General features: G+C 37.2%; 2 protein-coding genes across 2 annotated transcripts in view; one reads left to right on the forward strand and one right to left on the reverse strand.

Moving 5' to 3' along the window:
• Positions 1–19,233, forward strand: part of LOC134744938 (uncharacterized) — a 36,153-nt gene extending 16,920 nt beyond the window's left edge. The window contains exons 2-5 of the mRNA XM_063678886.1: positions 9,752–9,977; positions 12,008–12,132; positions 16,371–16,508; positions 19,043–19,233. Of these exons, the coding sequence (XP_063534956.1) occupies positions 9,752–9,977; positions 12,008–12,132; positions 16,371–16,508; positions 19,043–19,215 (662 nt within the window). The 3' untranslated portion in view covers positions 19,216–19,233. The remainder of the gene's footprint in view (positions 1–9,751; positions 9,978–12,007; positions 12,133–16,370; positions 16,509–19,042) is intronic.
• Positions 19,234–20,216: 983 nt separating this feature from the next.
• On the reverse strand, positions 20,217–21,569 carry LOC134744988 (replication factor C subunit 3). Its single transcript, XM_063678945.1, has one exon. The coding sequence runs from the start codon at positions 21,458–21,460 to the stop codon at positions 20,393–20,395; it is 1,068 nt and encodes a 355-aa protein (XP_063535015.1). The 5' UTR covers positions 21,461–21,569; the 3' UTR covers positions 20,217–20,392.
• Positions 21,570–22,938: the final 1,369 nt, after the last annotated feature.

The raw sequence follows: 22,938 nt of genomic DNA on the forward strand, positions 1-22,938 counted from the left end.
TTATTACGCTACATATCTAATTGTTTCAGTACACCGTACAAAAGTATTCATTCATAATTTTCCAATTTGATTCGCAGCCAACATAGCTTAGTTGTTTTAATTTTTAACGCGCCTTAAGTGTTCTGTACCAGGCCAGGTTGATTAAAAATGAAGGTCTTGGCGAGCTCACCTGGTTTATTTATACGTGCACGGCTTGAGACAAGATAGTTTTGGGGTTGGGGTACCTGTACCTACCTGCCTACATCGCTAGTTAAAGGGGAGACAGCTTCAAATTCCAAACAGATTTGAAGCACAAAAACGCTAATCGAAATCGAAAAACGAACATAGTTTGCAATTTCCAAGATAGCTTGAATTATTGTTTATAGATTGAAATAAACATTTATTTTCTATTAAAACAATAAAGTGAGCTAAAAACATAATGACCTAAACTAAAAAACTTACAAATAAAAAATCTGAAATAATAATAATATAGATAATTTTATTTTATTCACCATGTAATTTGTAAAATTTTACTAACATTTAAAAAAGGACTGTGTAACGTTTTATATAATTGTTTTTTTTATTTACATTACATTTAGCACGTCATACAGTATATACAGTATTTACAGTATATTTAAAAAAATATTAATAATAAGTCAGACATTTCTTAGTAAAATTTTTTTTACAACTCTTTTATAGAGGGTTTTTTGCTCTTGATTTTGTTTTTAAGGTCCTTCTCTGGTAAAGTAGTTATATCTGTAGGTAGTAGGTTGTATAAATAAATTTCCTTACATACAATTTCCTTGCTTGTATATTCTCTTAGTAGTCTTAGTTCTTGATTTAGGCATACATATAGCTGTTCTTTATTCCTCGTATTGTATCTATGATTATATTTCTTTTGTTTAAAATTATTCTTATCCTTGCGTATTTCTGAAGACTATTGTATATAAAAAACCGGACAAGTGCGAGTCGGACTCGCGCACCGAGGGTTCCGTACTTTTTAGTATTTGTTGTCATAACAGCATCAGAAATTCATCTGTGAAAATTTCAACTGTTTAGCTATCACGGTTTATGAGATACAGCCTGGTGACGGACAGACAAACGGACAGACGGACAGGGGATCTTAGTAATAGGGTCCCGTTTTTACCGTTTGGGTACGGAACCCTACAAAGTTAGATGTTAGATAACGGTCATTATGCGGTCTTTTTCAAAATATATTTTACCTGATTAAGTTATTTAATATTCTGATTGATCGCTTTTGTACTTTTAATACTCTATCGATATCCCCTCCATTTCCCGACATACTAATTGCATAATTTATATTTGCTTGAATATATGCGTAATATGCAGATATCAATGACTGTTTATTCAGTAATGGTTTAAGTTTCAACAGTGCATCATTTCATTTAGAAATTTTCTAGCAAATAATTTTGTCGACGTGGTGTTTATGACCAATTTTACTGTCTATTATACGTTGAAAAAACAAATTACTTTTGTTAAAAAAACAAATCAGCAGTAAAAGCTTGCATTGAACTGATTTCAGTAATGATATTTATACATATAACATATTTAAAACGAGGACGGGGGAAAGAAAGGGCTGTCTTTGCGAAGTAATATACAAGTCAATGCTCACAGCGCCCGCTTTTGTAAAATATAAAGTACAAACACGTATTTCACGCTCAACCATTTCTCTGCACCGCGTCTCCGATTTCATGCTCAAGTTGACTCTAAAACCGGATAATACTTCTATCACCGAAAATAAATTGGTTTCTTCATCAAAAAATTTTCTTTACGTCTTCGCCGAGGAAAAGGAACGAAAACAATTACTTACGGGATCAACCGATTTCGGGATTACAAAAGAAAGGGGGCGCTATTCCGGAAAACAGGAACTGGTTGTTTAAAAAGGGGCGCTCTTTCAATGTGAAATGTAAGTGAATATTCAAACAAAGTGCAAGTGAATCGTTAATACAATTAATTATACACTAACATAATAATTATATATGGGTAGGCAAAACTGGTATCGCGGATGTGGATGTGAAGGCCGCCAAGCTCAAGTGGGATTGGGCGGGACACATCTGTAGGATGCACACGAACAGATGGGCCAAATTAGCGACCAGAAGGGCACTACAGATCACCCGAGGCAGAAGCAGGCCAAAAAGGAGATGGCGAGACGACCTGGACTCTTATTGTGGCGACTGACGGGAGCATGCACAAAGCCGTGACGAGTGGCGGAAGACAGGGGAGGCCTTTGCCCATCAGCAGTGGGACACAATATAGGCTATAAAAATAAATAAATAGGTAAGTGAACGTACAAACACCGTAAAATATCGGTTGCATGACGTATTGAAGGAATTGATCGGTACTGCAAATCTACCTACATAATTTAGGTAACCTTCACAGCATGGACATGAAACGTCGTGAACATTGGCTACAATTTCGAATTTATTCCCGTTTTAGCTCACTGCGAATACTTTACAAAATTCCTTGCGGTTATTTTACATAGGCAAAGTCGGAAACTGAGAGCGACAGCCGACGATAGATAGGTGTCTTGCTGGTAGAACGGCAAGTAAAGCCACGTATTCACTATAAACATTTTGTTTAGAAACACGGTTTCAGAAACAGAAATCCTTGTTTCTGAAACACAGAAACAGTTGCGGTAAACACTAATGTTTATCGCCAAGTACATACATAGGACCACGCGAACTGTTAATATTTGGAAAAGTATTCCAAGGTATAGTTAACGCTATCTCTACTGAGCTCGTTCACTTACCTGTACTAACAATGGCATTGTTAAACAAAAGCCATAATTTCTTTTGTATGAGCGCGTGGCCTTTGTGCCTGAGCGCGTGGCCATTGTGTGTGAGCCTCAGGCACAAAGGCCACGCGCTCACACAAAATAAATAATGGCTTTTATTTAACAGAATGCCATTGTTAGTACAGGTAAGTGAACGAGCTCAGTAGAGATAGCGTTAACTATAGCAGATACTTTTGGGCGCGTTGCTTCATCCGCTTCTTTTGATGCTGATACACACAATCAACGTACATATAAATTGAGAATTTAAAAATTTACTGCATGATCCCCGGTATACAAAGTCAAAGATGTCCTTTAAGTATTAAAAACAGCCGACTCCTGTCGGACATGTTTGTGTCATCTATAACCAGGCTCCACCTCATGCATTTTTCATTTCGCGCTTCGTCCCTATATAAAACCATTTCCTAATAAAACTACGAGACTGCCGAGTTGCTGATGAAAATGCCACAAAAGCAATGTTGGTGGAAAAATAGGATGTATAACTTTAACTTAATTAGGCAGTTAGTGGAGTTACCAACTTTAATATACTTAACTTCTGCGCTCTTCTAAGGAAGCTAAGTACTTTGAAAAGTATTAAAACTAAGTTTTATTTTAAATAGGTAAGTAAAATTCATTGTGTCTGCCCGGGCATTTTCATGAAGAACTCGGCTAGATTCTATAGCGAAACTCATACTGATAAGGAAACATATCACACAGTTATGTCCAAAATCCTGCTAAAAATATTTAAAATAAATCATCAATTTAGCCAAAGTACCTACCTATCGTTACTAATACAATTAAGACGAATCTAGCAATGCTCCATAAAAGTGGGTAAGTATCTGTACCAATGTACATATAGCACAATATAAACATTAATTCAAAACAAACATATTTTTCAAGAGTTTTTAAAGTGACGAACTTCTCAAATTAAGAAACGCTTTGCTGTAAATCGATGCTGTGATGATGATGCAAAAATAGTTATTTGTTATACAAGGGTGCAAAGTTGTATTTTACCCGTGAGTGTGGAATTGAAACACGAGCAAGCGAAAGGATTCTATAGTTGAACCACGAGCGAAGCGAGTGGTTCTAAAATAGAATCCTGAGCGTAGCAAGTGTTTCAACACACGAGAAGTAAAATACATTTGCACCCGTGTGTAACACAAAACTTTTCCCCTCACTATAGCGAGGAAAGTGCACCATCCACAGGCGTTAGATTATCTTCATCACTGGAATTACATTTTTTTACGATAATACAATATTATAACAGAAAACTCTGGAAGTTGCGTATATTTACGTGTCGGAGTAGGTGAGAAAATTTTTGTTGACAATTTTGACATTTCTGGCGATGCGTTTTGAAATTGCATAGACTCAACTTGTGCGTTCAGAATTACATTCAAAATCATTTAAAAAAACAAATGTTTCTTATGAAATTTAAGGTAATTAAATAAAGCTAAATTTGGTATTTTTTATTAAATTCTCAAACCATTTATTTATGATAATTAATATCGAACGAACCATTATTATGAGCGTTTTACGTTTTGTTATCTGTCAGCAAAAGCTTCTTAAACACGCTCCACCCAAGGTCAAATTACTTTCCCCACTAGTGGATAAAGTGCGTTTTTCCCCGCTTGTTTTAAAGGATAAAAGACGGCTTTCCGAGGGGAAAAAGAATTTGTTAAGTGGTACCATAGACATAGTATAGTAGTTATAGACATGAAACCGAGCGACCATGGAGATAGGTACCACTCAAGGGCCTGACACTCTTTGATAGAGAAAGATAGTCTTATTGCGATTCCTATAAGAGGAAAGAGAAAATAGTGCCATGCTTTGTCCTTATCACCGACCGGGTTTTTTTTCATGGTCGGGTTATGGCCGCATAGGAGGCGATGGCGAAATACCGAAATTTATAAGTGAAAGAGAAAAAGGATTATGCTGCCATACATTAACCTATCAATACATGAATATGTCTTTCTCTTACCCCTGGTCGCTCGATTTCATGACTATAACTACTATACTATGTCTATGTACACTACTGACACACAGCTATCATACAAGACTAAATTTAAGCCTAAATCTGCTGAAAATGTTTCAGCAGGTCACACCTGTATTTAAGGTGACTGTCCGTTTCCAACCGCAGCTGCACTGCTGCTCCGACACTACTGCGGCGGCCCAAACGCGTCGGTGTTATTGTCAATTTCCATAGTAAAATGAATGACGATATCGACTGCACGTAATATGGTGATTTTAACGTTTTCCCGACCGCAGCTGCACTACTGCTCCGACACGTCGGTGTTATTGTCAATTTCCATAGTAAAATGAATGACGAGACCGACTGCACATAGCATGGCCATTTTTGCGTATTTGGTGTATTATTGCAACTGCGGCTGCAGACCGCACGTCAAATCTGTCACCTGCACTGAATTGTCTTTGATCACAGATATTAGTAGTTTTAAGCAAAGAGGATATAACCACTACGTTCTAAGGAGTTATTACACCCACGGATAAACAACCCCGATGGTACCGTCGCCATATATCGCAGATATATCGGGGCGGCCAAGGAGCTCACAGATATCTGAACACGCCTTTATTGTCAAGGCGCTAGAGTGCATGTTCAGATATATTTAGCACCTCGGTCGCTCCGACATATCTGATGGCGACTGTAGTACTACTGTAAACTTTTTTGCTAATCTATATTGAGCCATACGAGTATCACAGAGCCAGTTAGGAAACTAGAATGATAGGTCCGAAAAAGAGAGTGTCAAATTCGGAAGTTAACTATAGTCTGGCAAACCCTTCGAGCAGCCCAAGCGATATCTTACCGTACAAATCGTTCTGCCATTTTTTGCGGGGGAAAACGTGCACACAGTCGCACTTCTCACTCACTACTTGCAAAATCCAATCTCTAATTAGGATTGTTAATTTTTTTAAATGTTCTATTTCGAAAACCATTTCGAGATATTAGGTTTTTAAACAGTTTCCGACATTTGCTGCGATATAATAATCGAGGATTGAAGATATTTCAACAAACCTTTGACCTTCTCGCGAGGCTGAATATAATAATGTCATCGTATAGTAAAAGTTATCGAACCATAGTAAATAAATCCGTCACTCACGTAATTGTCAAAGATGTCATTGTCATCAATTGTCATAATAAAAAAATTCAGTTAAACCGCTAGTTTCTTACGATTTGATTTATAATTTTTAATACCTAAACAGTAGATTTTGATTGCTTAATATATCAAAAACCTTGTTTCCACTTGTGGGAATGATTTACAAAAATTATAGTCCGCGAAGACCTACGTGAAAGACGGTGTAAAGTAAATGTGGAATGGAATACTTCAAGTGTTACACACAATATTGCTGTGAGGATCACGTCGATGTAAGTATAAAATTAATATTATTTTACTACGAATATTTAAAAGTCCATTTTGGTGGTCGGGTCACTATTACCTATTTATTTTCTGTGATGATGTGGCCAGAATATCTAAAGACAAACCGTTTAACACAGCTTGTCCGCTACTAGCTCCGTTTTACTGATTTGAAGTTAAATTCAACAAACAGACATACATATATGTAACTTGCAAGCAATAAATCATATACATACAAAAATACATAGTTATATTCAAAATACAACATGAAACTGAAAAGATAATTTCTAATTTCCAGGTACCTACAAGTTGCAGTTCAAGGCTCAAGCTGCTGATATCACGATCATGGCGGACAAAACTAAAGTTAATAAAGAGTTGTGAAAAATAAAACATGTCTTATTTTTTACTTTTTTATTAATTTACGAAAAACCTGTTTCCCAAAAAAGTGTATACATTATATGTTCAACATGTTCTGCACGTAAGGTTGACATTGAGGGCTTTGTTTAGTAGCATTCAGTTGAAGTTGATTTAGGTTCTACTCTTGTTGATCCAGAAAATAATTGTATAGTTTATTATTAAATCTATGCCCACGCCCAGGCACTATTCTTGCTATAACTTTACATTCTCCGCCTTCTCTAGAAATTTGTACATTATATATATCCAATAAAACTAAGGTATATAACTTAAGGCAGATTTGTGGAATCAGCTTTCACAAATTTAGCGTATTTTGAGATTATTGATTTAGGGATTCAAATAATACAACGATATTATTTATAGATTCATTAAATAAACTGTTCTTTTATTTTTTCGTAGTTTTGCGAGGATAGCTATAAGCTCGACAGGGCACGAGCGATAGAGAGGCAAATAGAATACCGAATATCCGGCAAAGTGGCCAAATACCGAATAGTTGCCGAATATTCCTGGCAACTGTAATTGTATTGTAATATATCATATTATATAATGTCGTGTATGGTGACAATTTCTCATTTTGTCATTGCAAAGCCATTCCTGAGCTAAATAAAAGAAGCAATCATTTATTTTTATTACAAGGGGCAAAGATGTTATTTAATACCTCATGGTAACATATTGATATCCAAACATACGAAACGATACAAAATTGAACCACGAGAGAAGCGAATGGTTTAAAATTTAGAATATTGACAGTTGCGGAGGTCTCAAGGCATGAGGGTTAAACAAACTGTGTTACAGTGCAACACGTAATTCTTCACACCAACACGAGGAAACCATTTATTATTCAAATTAATTTATTAAAAGTTCTTTTTATCGGCCAAGGCGAGGGAAATATCTTTCTTCATAAAGGATTTCTTGTCTCGCCCGTCAAGTTTTATATGGATGGTGCGGTCATATCATAGAGTGCCGTCGCCCATTCACACCTGCAACTGGACAATATGAAGTGTAAATTACAAATTATTTTATTCATCATACTTCACTGTTTGGTACCTAAGGAAAGTAAAATTGGCTTAATATGGATACTTAGAAAGATAAATCTGTAATATTTTGCTAACACCGAACGACTGCCTGCCCACCATTGGATAATTTTATTCTTACGTGTCGCATCGTCATCTCCAGAACCCACGAATCACTTTGCAGAAATCAATAAAAGGCCTGCTAAAAGAGCCTACCTGGCATGGTTTTGAGGGGACGTTTATTACAGACTTCTAAATCCAGCCGCACGTTTCTGACGGCCGAGTACCTATACGTGATGCAGGTGGATCAAGTGCGCACTCCCCCCGTATATATCACGAACTCCATGAGTCCCGTTTCCGTCGGATTGCTGTGTGCGGTGGTCACGCATTTAGGCAAGAGGATGGGGAAGAAAATTTCACATTGTGAACTTACCTTAATGTTAAGAAAAATTTTTCCTCTGCATTAATTTTATTTGAGTAATTTGATTGTATTTCGTCAATTATTAAGTCTCATTCAATGTTGAATTGCTTTTCATTTAATCGGCAATATTATCTGAATAAAGGATCACCATTAAATATCAGATTTTTTATTAATATTGCGTAGCTGCCTTCGTCGGACTCTGACTATTGTAGAAAGGCAAACTGGTCTTCTTTTTCATGTAGCATGTAGCATTATCGTCACTCGCTTCTTCACGTAAAAAATACAAAAGTAAATTAGTATTTTATTTGTACGTATGACATTATATGACTTGACATTGACAAGCCATCAACGAACGCTGTCGCGACTGCACGCCGCAACAGTCGCAGTCGTGCTGCTACAGTAGTGCGGCACCGCGTAACGTCGCAACTGCAGTGCAGCGGCAGTTACAATTGGACAGTCACCTTTAGACTAAATCGAAATTTCTAATTTAAATTTTATCACACTTTTACAGCGTAAAGGATGACTCACGTTAGACCGGGCCGCGTCCGGGCCGGAGCTTCCGGCGCTTACTTTTCTATGACATGACAGGTGATCACGTGATGCTTTCCATAGAAAACGAAGCGCCGGAAGCTCCGGCCCGGACACGGCCCGGTCTAATGTGAGTCATCCTTTAAAGCCGTTAAAGGTTCCTAGAACTCCATTGTTTTATACTATATATTTATTTGTCACTACAGACACACATCTATCGTTTTAGATCAAAATCTACCACAAACCTGCTGAAAATGTTTCAGCATACCATGTCTCTATCTCTATATTGAAAAAAAAAAACAAAATGATTTCTACACTTTAAAGGTCACACCAGGGCCAGGTACTCCCTAGTTCTGTATACATAAAACGCACAGCTGTCATTTTAGACTCAAAACACGCCTAGAACTTTTAATTTTATTTTTGTATATTGCACGTGTATTTTTTTTTAATTTGAAGTGTTTGAAAGTTACGTTTTTTGTGGCTTCTTCGCTTGATTTAGATCCGAGAACTCTAAAGTTCTGTAAACAAGAGCTTTCGTTTGGAACCAAATACCTATATGTTTGTGCGTTATTAAATGACATAAGCATGGCACGTGTGAACTTAACATACTACTTGTATATACTATGTCTATGTTAGCATATCATATAATTAAAAGAATAGATATAAATTGTAATGAACGTTCTCAGAGATGCCTTTTTTGTATCAGGAACTCTTTGTTACTATGTGTCGAGGCTAGATTATTTTTATCCCATTTGTACATAAAAAAAAAGTATTGGTTTTTACGATAAAAATTCCAAAACTATTGCTAAAAAGTATCAGGAAGTATCAGGAGTATGGTGCAATAGAACTCCAATAAAAACGTGATCTGCTAGTGCCCACTTCACATTCTTATGCAGGTCTAAAAAATACAATATAGGTTTATTAGATCTGCCAATCTTAGTTATTAATGAATAATGATCCTATTTTATCCTCATCCTGATTATTATGATATTCTAGTTCAAAGTGGCTATCATTAAATTTGTTTTGCGTAACTATTTGAATCTGTATTCAGGGCGCAATTTGCATAGTTAATAGAAGGACATCGGGTTGAGATAAACCATTGCCATAGCACCTGCACCCAAATCTTGATGTTACAGAAGAATGCACACAGACACAACAATTAACATTTATTGTATTTGTTTGCGTTGTATAACGCAATAATTGTTAATGTACTCGTAAATATGCATTTTATTTCCAGTCAATCCCCTGCCGTTCCCAGCCTGCAAAGCGAACGACATCGACTGCCTCCGTCGCGGCTTCAGAACTTTCTTCTTTCTAATGGAATCTGGCCATATGGGTATGCGGCCGATCGACCCGGCCGTAGTGAACAGTGTGGCCGTATCCTTGCCAGAGCAGCATGTGTCATTCCTGCTAAGGAGGGTCAACGTTACCGGAGCTAAGTGGACGAAGCTCGCAGAACGAAGGTTGGCAAAACACAATTATAGAATGAATTATTATATACCTAACTTTAAATTTAAATAGAACCGTTATTACATTTACGGTCAGTAAGAGGCGCGAGACGAATGAGGCATGCGCTCAAACCTCAACCTCGACGAAGGATGCCCAACGCGTCCAATGTACCTACCTACATGTTGCTCTAATTGTGACCACCATTAGGTCAAGGGTAAAGAGTTTTAAATATTTAGAGCACATCGTTACTGCCGACCTGAAAGATAAGGTTGACATTGAACGGGAGCGGAGAGCATTGTGTAAGGGCGAACATGTTGGCTCGCAGGTTTGCTCGGTGTTCCAGCGACATGAAGCTCACGCTGTTCAAAGCTTACTGCACGTCGCTGTTCACATGCAGCCTGTGGGCTAACTACACGCAGAAAGCATACAATGCACTTCACGTCCAATACAACAACGCGTTCCGGGCAGTGCAGGGGCTGGGGCTGCGTCGCTAGGTCGCTACGCTACTGCAGTGCCTCGAGCACAGTCCTCGAGCATGCTCGCGGCGGCGCGCACGGCTTGTTTCCATACCACTATGTGACTGCGCGCCGCGTCCTTAGTCCAGCGCCAGCGCCACATACGTAGATTTAAGCAATCAAGGCGGCCAAAAGTCGAATTATCAAAAATCAACATGCTGATTGCTGATAACCCTTAATTACATTATTTCATAGACATTCCTAGACACATCCCCCATCCCTTTTACCTCATTTGATAACGTTAGTGCCGATCAACACGTAATCGAAATAAGGTCTTCACTTAGCGTACGAATCTGTTCTCGGCGCCTTCAATTTACTTATGCTTAAAACGGGCAAAAAAAAATTACGTACTATATATAGTGTAGCACTTACAGATCACGTAATAAAAAACTATAACCCTTTTTCTTATTTTTGAGGAAAGTACTATTAATTATTGGGGCAATGTTGAATTGCACAAAAAACTACCTACTCGTTGCCAGAAAGAGTAGAAAACTAATTACTAAAAATATAATTGGCTAACGATATAGTTTTGGAGATTCTAAGAACTTTCAGTTTTGCTACTTATGTTAATCTCTTTATATTTAATGTGATCGGAAAGTGTAGTCTTGAGTTCAAATTTCAAAGCGCCTACATTTTCCTAGTAAAGAAGTTCCGGGATCTTTTTAATGAAACATGAAAATAATTTTCCTGGTTTCACGAAAGAAAAGTGATGTTTACGCGGCTGGTTTAATCCTAGCAGGGGTTTATTTATCATTAGTCTTCTGACGCTTTTCAGAACGATACAAAGAATAAGGATAGCAAGTCACGGTCTGCGGACTACAAAAGGAAGGAAAAATTAACTACTTATTTGATTTATTACTTTTGTCTAAGTACCGGGTTACTTAGAAGAATAAGCTGGGTTTAAGCCTTTTTACACGTTACAATCCAATACAACGGACGAATAAAGTTCAATTTGTTACTACAAAGATACTCATAGAGTTAGACCAAATACGCAGTGCCAGTATTATTTATGGTTCCCTATATAATTGTGTTGCAGAAAGTTTTTTGACATATTTTTGTATTGCATAATGAGGCATAATGTAACTTGGCAGAAATGTCGTTTGGCAGAATTACCTTTCGCATACTGCTTTTCGCATAATATTACTTTGCAGAATTTCTTTTAAATTCATTTATAACAATTGGGCTAACAAATAAAAAAATTGCACTAACGCTCACACGCTCTAAGTACTTACGTGACGCATGATATGACAAGTGACAAAAACGCGACCATGATACCGGTGCTGGTTCATATCTAATGGATATGGATATCTAGTTGATATCTGTAGTAGATGTCAGCCGTGCCGTGGGTTTCTTCTTGTATGTATTTATATAAATATTTTGCCTTCGAACTGTAAAAAAATAACTCGAATATCTTCGTTCTGTTATCAGTAACAGAACGAAGATATTCGAGTTATTTTTTGACGATAGTTTGAAGCTATAGATGGGTCGTATGGTCGTAAGGTACCTACTAGTTTTTTTTTTTTTTTCAGGTTTCACGTGCACGGAGGTAAAAGCGGGGCCATATTCAACAGCGACCTTCATATTGGAGCCGAGATAATCATGAAAGTTTCAGATAGGGTTGAGTCATATACATCCTACATAACTATGGACATACGTAAGAAATCCCCTTATTATCGTATGCTACTATACTCATTAATACATATTTTAGGGTTCCGTCCCCAAAGGGTAAATAAATAAATAAATAAAAATAAAATCTATTTAATTCAGACTTTCAAAAAATCCATATTTTGTTAGTGATACTTAAACTAGGGAACCTATAAACTAAGTGTTAGTCTAATTATAACATTTACAACATTAAAAACGAGACCCTATTACTAAGACTCCGCTGTCTGTCTCTCTGTCCGTCTGACACCAGGCTGTATCTCATGAACCGTGATAGCTAGACAGTTGAAATTTTCACAGATGTATTTCTGTTGCCGCTATAAAAACAAATAACACTACCTTACGAAAAGCTCACTCCAGACTACGCGACGCGAAGCCGCGAACGCGAGTGTGGACTTGTGGAGTGTGTGGTGTGCGCTGATTAGCGAACTAGTATAGACTCCCCACTCGCGTTCGCGGCTGCGCGCCGCGATTCGCGCTCGAGTGTGAAGGGAGGGAGCTTAAAACGCAGCGTGACACTGACAACTATTCATGAAGATTTAAGTGGAGATACTGAATATACAGTGTGGAAAAAAATTATGGGCCCTGGATGAAAAGTACCTTAAAACCTTAAGTTTAATCATTTTACTTAAATGAAACATTCTTTTATTTTTTTAAAGAAACAAAACTGCATTCAAAGATTTTTTTTTTAATTCGCTTGTCTCGCCCGGGAATTGAACCGACTAAAAATTCCAAAAAATAAACACCATATTTTATTCTACTAGTCGATACAGTTAATGTTAAATAATATTTCTCCAAGAAACATTAGGTTTTTCACTAGTCTGTCGTACAAAATATCCATAAAATCGAATATTTAGTACTCAGGAATATTTGTTGACAAAAAAAAAAAAAAACTATTAATGCAGTTTTGTTTCTTTTTAAAAATAAAAGAATGTTTCCTTTATAAGTATGGACACTATGGACAGGATTAATCAAACTTCTTACATCATCATCACATCACGGCTCATGGGGGCCTGTGGTCCGTTTGAAAACTAATCCCGAAAATTGACGTAGGCATTAGTTTTACGAAAGCGACTGCCATCTGACCTTCCAACCCATAGGGGAAACTAGGCCTTATGGGATTAGTCCGGTTTCCTCGCGATGTTTTTCTTCACCTAAAACCGACTGGTAATTATCAAATGATATTTCGTACATAAGTTCCGAAAAACTCAATGGGACGAGCCGGGATTTGAACCCGCGACCTCCGGGTTGAAAGTCGCACGCTCTTACCGCTAGGCTAGGCCACCAGCGCTTCTTAGCTAAGTACATAATGACTACATAATGAGTCTGCAAACCTTTAAAAAAACTCTATTCTAATATGTAATTATTATTAAGGGCCCTCCACACTCGTGCGCGAATCGCGGCGCGAAGCCGCGAACGCGAGTGTGGAGCCTAGTTCGCTAATGAGCGAAATCGGCTCTACAATCGCGTTCGCGGCTTCGCGCCGCGTAATCTGGAGCGGGTTTTACCTACAACATGCCAAAGGGGCACTAAAACAAGTAAGTATAACTATATTAGGTACATAATATGTAATTAAGTTCCTATAGTATTCACAGGAATCGTGCATTTTGCACGTGCAGCTTTGTACTCACAGAAAACCGCCTAGGGGTTGGTCTGTGTCTGTACTGTAAGAGCAACAGACATAAGGTAATTATTAAACTCAGTGAAGTTTCTAACAATAGTGAAGGTTGTTAGTATTGACGCTTGTTGATTGGCGTTATGGTATAATTACCATAAACATATAAGTATCTATGGATTAATATCGATAGATACTTATATGTTTAAGAGACCAGGTAACTAATAAATCTTGAAATGTCTTATATGATTGTTAATTTGTTCTTTGTACACGATGGTGTGAAATTAACGAGGTCTTAAATAGTTCAGTTTTGTACACATTTGACCTCTTCTTAACATAATAATATTTTAATGTCATTTCATTTTACACTCTTGGAGCGCACACTTTATGGTATATGGCGTTTTAAGCCCTACGTGAAACTTTCGCGGAATTTAATCCTTTTCACGGCTACGGAACCAATTTTTATGAAATATGACATGTAGAAAGAGTAAGCCTTAAGGTTAGTGGACAGTAATTTGTAGTGAATAGGACTAAAAACCCACACATTCGGACTATCGAAACGCACGCCGACTAAGAGCGTTTTCACAATGTCAGATCCTATATCGGATGCATCTAGAAAATGCCCTATGGCATCAAGTCCTTTTATTATTGCATTTTTTTAAGAACAAAAAATAATTAATTGCATAAAAAACATAAAAAGGAACTTTTTACTCTATGCTTTTGTAGTCGTATCCGACATCAGATCATCGGATCGGACAATGTGAAAACGCTCTAAGCCGCGGGTATATGCAGTTAGTATAAAATACCTATTAGATGGTTCCCCGACCTTGCTTAGATGCTAGAGCGCTAATTCGTAATAAAATGCGACTTTACCTACATAGAGATATAAACATTCTTTATGATTTATTTGTCTTTGATAACCCCGTTCGAACTGTCGAAGATTTCATCGCATTTGAGTAAGTTAACAAATTAATAATGGCATCGTTTCTACGATGAATAAAAGTGAGTTGCTGAAAGATTTAGTTTTACACATTCATATTCATTTGCTTGAATAATAAACTTTCTTTATCTTTATTTCTGAACAATAAATGATCAAAACGAAAATACTGAAACTGGTGACGCTGTGCATACAAATACTAAAGCCAGCACAGAATACCTACTGGCGCGATTCAAATTCAAAGTACAGGCACCTGCACTAATAAATATCTTACAACTCTAACAAGAAGCATTTAGTTCAAACAAAAGTCACGATGACTCTACTGTAGGTTTTATGTAGCTACCTATAGGTAAGTACATACTTACAATAGGACAAAATTCGATTCTTTCTTTTCTATTAAGGTACCGTCACCACGTGGCCAAGTCCTAATACCAACGTTGAGTTGAGATTCGAGAAATAATCCCAAAAAATCCAATTCATTTTTACAACGCAGATTATGTAGGAAGGTACTCGTTCAATATTGCCATATTGGCTTACCCAGAAGGGCTTAAAATGCGTACTGTCCGCTTCAGTATAGTCTTTTTATACAACAGAATATTCCGTTTAATAAAAGGGATCTGTTTTAATCTGACGAGCTTGGAATTCGGTACGTGACTAGGCTTAGGTAGTAGACTTTTATTTCAACGCTCGGCGAACCAGTAGATACCTTCCTAATGCCCACACTCACGTGCCGGTAGTTATAATAACCGAACAAGTGCGAGTCGGACTCGCCCACCGAGGGTTCCGTACTTTTTAGTATTTCTTGTTATAGCGGCAACAGAAAAACATCATCTGTGAAAATGTCAACTGTCTAGCTATCACGGTTCACGAGATACAGTCTGGTGACAGACAGACAGCGGAGTCTTAGTAATAGGGTCCCGTTTTTACCCTTTGGGTACGGAACCGGGTATAGTGGTCGTGGATTTTATAAAAGTGACTGAAATGCAATGATGGGATATATTTTTAGAATTGGTGCTACGGGCAAAATTGATTCAAATGTCCTAAAGATCAATCGTTTGCACCATTTGCAGCATTTTACTGAATTTCGGGGTGTACCGCTATGACTATTTATTAGGCCACTCCAGTCTCTCTCACTATATCGTAATCGTAAAAGATTCGTATTCGTATGTATAGGTACTTAGCAGTGTGTCTACTTAAAAACACAAATCAAAATATTTGATTATAGGTAATATTTGTGCAACAAGAGAGGAAAGTTGGTTTTTCTTGCGAGTGTTGATTTTGAGCCCCTAGTAAGCGATAGATTCTAAGTTAGAATCTTGAGCGTAGCGAGGGACTTAAAAACACGAGATGTAAAATAACTTTGCTCTCGTGTTGCACATATAATTTTTCACCTCAGTAGTGAGAACATATTAAAGGTTAAAATGTATTTCGAATTACACAGAATAATACAGACAAAAAAAACCGAATTTGTAATAGAAGTATGAAGTGGCAGTTCATGGCCTTCACTAAATTAAAAAGCTACTCTGTTTTACTCCCTGGAGTGAGGAAAGTCGCACTTTCGTCGCAGTGACTAAAGTAGGCTTGTTCGAGCTGCTGAGGTGAAAATATAATTTTATTTGTTCTCAAACTTACCATTAAATTTAGTTTTACACATTCAATCAGTTATGTATGATTACAGAGGAGGTAGAAAGCAACATCACCTACACCTGGGCTGGCACTAACGTCAACAACGATGACTACATCATAATCGGACCGGAGCGGATCGCAGTGAGGAATCGACGCACGCCTACGTATTTCCTACAGCCGATTAACAACAGTAAAGATCATCTTTTTCTCACGCTTTTACATTTTATCTGGTCGTCCACGCTAACGATACGACATGTCTCAACACAGCAGGGATTGTAATGTATGAGATTGTTATGCCGGCATACAATCTCATTTTATACTATCAATATTATCGGCTTGGGTCCACCAACTGGACGCCGTCTTGTTGGTCGTCCTATATCGTTGGGCGGATGGAGTGGAGGCGGATCTTCACGAGCTCGGCGTCGGCGAATGCTGGCGTGATATCGTTTTGGACCGGGCAGTGGCGTCCTCTTGTGTTGGAGTCCAAGACTCATTTTGGGTCATCGCGCCAGCCAAGTAAGTAAGTAATATCACCGGCTATTTCGTCCACCTTTATAGTCCACGACAGTATAAAAACGACATGCAATAGGTATCATATATTTTGGTTCCCGCCCAACATACACACACAGCCACAGCCTAAATCGTGTCGTTAACGTGGATGACCACGATAAAGTACCTACAAAAGCGCCCGATCTCAAAATGTGTTTTTCCCAAAGTAAGTAAATTTCGGCGAAACGGAGCATTTGAAAAGGCTGATAATATAAAATTGCCTTAGTTACCTTTGATACATGTTGAGCTAAGGACTTAATACCAAAGTCAAGTCAAAATATTCTTTATTCAAATAGGCCTAGCAACAAGCACTTTTAAATTGTCAAGTTTTATAAATATTACCTTAGGCCAGGATTACACTTGTAAGTTTTACTTACGTAAGTAGGGACACAGCTATACTACAGAATGAGATATGAATATCGTTATCTCATTCTAGCAAATAGATTTGTCCCTACTTACGTAAGTAAAACTTACAAGTGTAATCCTGGCCTTAATCTAAATATCAGAGCAATTTATTGATACAGTTATTATTATTCTTAAAAACATTGAATTATTATAGATATGTCAAACTTCATAATAAAAATTTCATAAAAGGATCGTCAAACACCAAAATTGTATAATAATTAAGTTTACGTTTTACATATTTTTTTAATTTATTAACAGATAATTCAGAGATGATATGGGGCATTTTCTATGAAAAGGGACCTTATTGTCGATGGCGCTTACGCCTAACAGCGTCGCGCCGCATTGTATTTATATCGGAGCATCGTTTATAATGGCGTAAGCGCCATCGACAATAAGATCCCTTTTTATAGAAAATACCACATATTTGGAAGTTTATTATAAAATCTTACACAATTACCCATGAATGATTTTGTAATTTTATGGAGCTACCTATGTAGTAAGTATAAGGTTTTGTTTAACTATGTCGGTACCTACCTATTCCAAGTGAACTGACGTAAGTTGCGAGTTGCAATGCCCAAGTGACCTCATTATGTATAATAAATAATAACATAAACATATTGATATTTATAATAAGGCTTCTACCTACAGACCTTGCAACTTGCAACAAATGGCATGCGATTTTAGATAATTGTTGGCTAAGTAAATAGAAGCAACGAATTCAATCGATCGATCAAATGCCGCAATTTATTGCAAATCGCATACGATTATCAGAGAACCCATTAGCGAACTGCTATCTTAATGACCAACTTAGATAGGTAAACAAGAAAATGTCATTTGCAGTATCTATGCAGTTAGCAGATCAAGGGTCAATAGGATAATTATGTAATTACTTGTCTTAATTAACCACACGAGATATTTATGTCTATACTAGGCTATGTGACCCCAGCAAGTCCAATGTGCGATGGTATGAACTAAATAGATTGTGTAGGGCCAATTAGTAACACGCGTGTGACACCCCAGGACAAGCGTATAATACGGTACGCTACGGTGACAGCTAAGTGACACCTGATTCCAAAGATTGTTTGGTGTTAAAGGAAACCTATAATACCAAAAATTTATTAATGAAAATTTAAGAAATAAAACTATGAAAACGGATTATATTGAATTTATTATACATCCCAACGTTTCGAACCCGCGTTCGTGGTCAACGGGCGACTCGGGGGTTCAGGAATCGGGTAGGTAGCTTTATCGCGTATATATATCTTTACTTGAAAATAGTTCTATTGTATAACTAGCCTTATGCACCGATTTTGCATGTACACATTATTTTTTGTATGTGTATCCACATATCTTTGCACTTGTAGTTTTTCCTCAGTCACCCGTTGTACCCGAACGCTGTAAAGGGTTCGAAACGTCGGGATGTAATATAAGTAATTTCAATATACGCGATATAATCCATTTTCATAGTTTTATTTCATGAGTAACTATCGCGGTAACCGAAGACAATATAATGAAAATTTAAATTTAAAAAAATTTGCTAATGAAATATGTCTTTAAAATGGGTATTACATAGCAATTTTAACACTACTATGCAACACTCGAAACAAATATGTACCTAGGTTAACTTAGGTAGAATTTTGATTTGATAAATTTTTAACCAAATAATAGTTGAAACTTGAACTTAAAATGGTCTTACTTAGACATTAAGGTTGATATATAAATGGAAATCTTTGATGATTTAAAAAAAATGTAACGGGGCGTTTATTACAGATTTCCTGGACATGAACATGATTGAGGCTGGTCTCCAGGCAAAGACCTCGGTTCTGGACCATTTCTCCAACGAAATTGTCACGGCCATCATGCATGCTGTGGTGGATAACTTCAGACTTTTTGCAAGGAAGATACCAGTCAAATATTATTACCAGTACAGCTCTTTCATTTAGTCGTAACGAGCCAACCATAGCTTTGCAGAAAGCATCAATGCATGATATGTGGTATTTTCTATTTTAAAAAGGGACCTTATTGTCGATGGCGCTTACGCCATTATAAACGATGCTCAGATATAAATACAACGCCGCGCGAAGCTGTGCGGCGTAAGCGCCATCGACAATAAGGCCCTTTTCATAGAAAATGCCCCATATATCAAGGCATGATGCCTTGGGACATCTATTGTTAAAGCAAACATGGAATATAACTACAATTTATAGTTGGTCAAGCAAATCTCGCCAGTAAATAAGAACAAAAAAAAAACTATACTCATCCTTTTCTTTTGGGTGCTAGTACTAGTGTAAGACAAAGATAGTATGATTCTCTCTGTCTATGTTTGAAATAAGACAGTCCTTTGACAAACTTTATTTATTCTTAAGGCCGTTCCATCGGTTTGCCGCTGTCACTGTCACATTTCGCAAGAAAGAACGGGAAAGAGCATGCGCGCCAAGTGTAAATTTTGATCGAATTTTGACGATTTTTATTTATTTTAAAAACATTACCTTACAATATCGAAATTCGAAAGCTATGAATTGGTTTTTCTTCTTTTTTTGTTTATAATAAATAACCAAGTAGTTTGATTAAAAGTCCGAGTTAGAGGTTACTTTGGGAATTAATTGTATCGATCAAAGTGTCATAATTCGTGTATCGGAAGCTATGTTATTAAAGATAATATAGTCAAGAACTTTATTCCACGTATTTTTTCCACGTCTACGAATATCAACGCCTCTTAAAAAAACATGATCATATAAGGAGATTTTTCGCCTTCTGGCTCAGGGAACGGCCTTAATGCAAAAGCTCAAAACATTAATAACACATTTAAAAACTTCTAAAAAAGAACATGCTTGCTTTCGGCAAAACTATGGCTATTGGTTAGTATCATTAATTAATCCCTGGAGTTCCCCAGTTTCTCAGTAGGGCGCTCCATGGGTTAAATTCTTAAGTGACGCAGAAAATTATGAATAGTTTCTTTTATTCTTAATTATTGTATTAACTTCAGTTTAGTTACTAAATCCAGACAAATTTTCAATAACTGTTAACTTGTGAAAGCTTAATATTGCAATGTAATGTGAGAGCAATTACAAACAAAATTCCACATGTATTTAAAGTTTTATTTAGAGGAACTATACAAAACTAAAACATATCTCCCATAGATTCCTCAACAAACTTTTTATAAATTGCCATAAATTTAGCAACAAAAGCCTCCAAATGAAATATTGGTTTGTTTCCGAGACGCATCCTATGTTCAAACTTGGCTGCATGACTTGCTACTTGACACTTCATCGCCATATCACAATTCCGAACCAATTCCTTCAAAAGTCCACCAAAAATCATATCTGGTGGCACACCGTGTATTATTAATTCATATAACTTCTGGCGCACCTCTCCTAACTTCTTTGGAGACTGTTCGGACAGAATCATAGATGCCGTTTCTCTTATAAACACTTGCCAGTCAGGTTCGGGAACTTTTTGATCCGCAGTGAATGGGTATTGTTGAACTTTACAGGCTTCACACATTAGCAGAGCCCTTCGGATATTCCTATCAGCTGCTTTGGCAATACGTAAACCAAGCTCTGATGGCAGATTCAAGCCCTCTTTCTTGCAGACATTGTGTAGCACAGAAGCAATCTCTTTCTCTGTAGGTGCAGGAACCCGAATAGTCAGACATCGCGATCTAATAGCAGGTATCACACGCGAAATAGAGTTCGCTATCAAAATAAGGCGGCAAGTGGACACGTACTTCTCCATTGTTCGGCGCAAGGCATGCTGAGCATCCTTGGTAAGGTCATCAACTTCGTTTAAGATCACAACTTTAAATTCTCTTTGTCCAGAAGAATCTATCTGATGAGTTTGTGCAACATTCTTGACCAAGTCCATAATTACGACTCTGTCATAAATTCCGACGTCTGTTGGATTAACTTCAATATGGTAATTGCTACTTACAGTCATTATTTCAAGCTTCTTATTAGATGGAGTAGTAAAAGTCATGGTTTCTTGCCTTAACCTCTCCACTCCTGAACCGTACAGCTCCCGCAATAAGCACATGATTCGGGTCTTTTTACCAGCTCCAGAAGGGCCATAAACAAGTAAATGTGGGAAATCGCTTTGTTGAACTAGATTTTTTAAGCGAACGGCTTGGTCTTTATGAAAATCTAGTTTCGTCAAATCTCTTGGACGATGTTTGTCCACCCACAAACTCATTGTGTTGGGCAGACAGCTAATTAGTGCTTAAAATACTGAGTAAAATTTGTTTAATTAATATTTGCTTGCATCAACCGAATTGTCCGAATTTCGTAAACGTCAGTTTGTTGTCAAAAAACTTTGATTTGACAAGTTTGGCAATAATTTTGGCGCGATGAGCTCTTTAGACTATGGTTTATTTAAGGAAGAAATACACAAGGTGATTTGATCAACATACATTATAATTATATGCAGTAAGTATAAAGGTCCTGTAAAATAATAAATTAAAAAAAGGCCCTAAGGCCGTCCAGGCGGGATGTATGAATTGACAATTGATAAATAAATTGAAGTCAATCTCATCTAGCGTCCACACGTACACAATTTCTAAAGGAATCGGCGAGCCAATGTCCTTCAATTTCATTTTTGCGTCCACACCCCAAGATTAAAATTGACCACTAGATTGGATGGAAAATTGTTCCGTCTGGACTTATAAGGCTTCTGCAGACGGTGCAACAAATGGCATGCGATTTTAGATAGTTTCTGGCTAAAGCGCTTCACTTACTTAATACTGACGACAGGGACGCAGCTTTACGTTAGACACGATAGAGACACCTGAATCTGACTTCTACTTATTGCTGCATCCCTGTCGTCAATTACTGAATTAAGTAAGGTGTGTGTAGTGCTTGAATCAATCGACCAAATGCTGCAATGTGTTGCAAATCACATACGATTATTCGTGACGTTTGTAGAGGCCAATAGACACAGTTTATACACGCATTGCAGTGGTAATTATTATTTATAGTCCCTAATTAAGAAAAAGATGTTTATTTTTCTAAATAATCCATTATTATCCATTAAATTCCAGAATAAGATTTAGTTTTATCAAAAATTTAGTAGTGGTAGTAAAACATTTTATTGCAAAAAAGAAGTAGGTACTTACATAACAAAGAGAGAATACAACAGATGTGTACAAAGGCGAAATTATCCCTTTAACGGATCTCTTCCAGGTAACCTTTAAGCAACAAAATAAAATTAAAATTTCGTAATCGGTACAAAACCGCGTGAAAAGAGACGTCCATATCATGTCGGCAAAATAAAGTTATTTTCTTTTTCTTTTTTTCACGGTCACGTTAATTTGGCGACAACAACGCTTCCAAAATGTTGGCTGCGATACGTTGTCTCATTTTAACTATTGCTCCATCTCACTCTGTTGACTGACATATCGCGAAGGTGTATAGAGGCCTTAACTATACATCTCAAAGCCGTAAGAGACTCGCACCGCTCCGTGACCTTGGTGCGATCAAAATAATATAATATATCTCTTTCTCGCTCTAACTTATAGCTGCCTCCTTAACGCACGTACGGCGACTACCTTACACACTATCGATAGGTGCGTCGCACTCATAGACCTAGCATTACATAGACCAGCTCATAGACCTAGCATTACATAGACCAGCTATACGCGTGCGCTCGTAAGGGATAGACATAGATGACGTCAT

Source organism: Cydia strobilella, chromosome 10, assembly GCF_947568885.1.
Source record: "Cydia strobilella chromosome 10, ilCydStro3.1, whole genome shotgun sequence".
Taxonomy (NCBI): domain Eukaryota; kingdom Metazoa; phylum Arthropoda; class Insecta; order Lepidoptera; family Tortricidae; genus Cydia; species Cydia strobilella.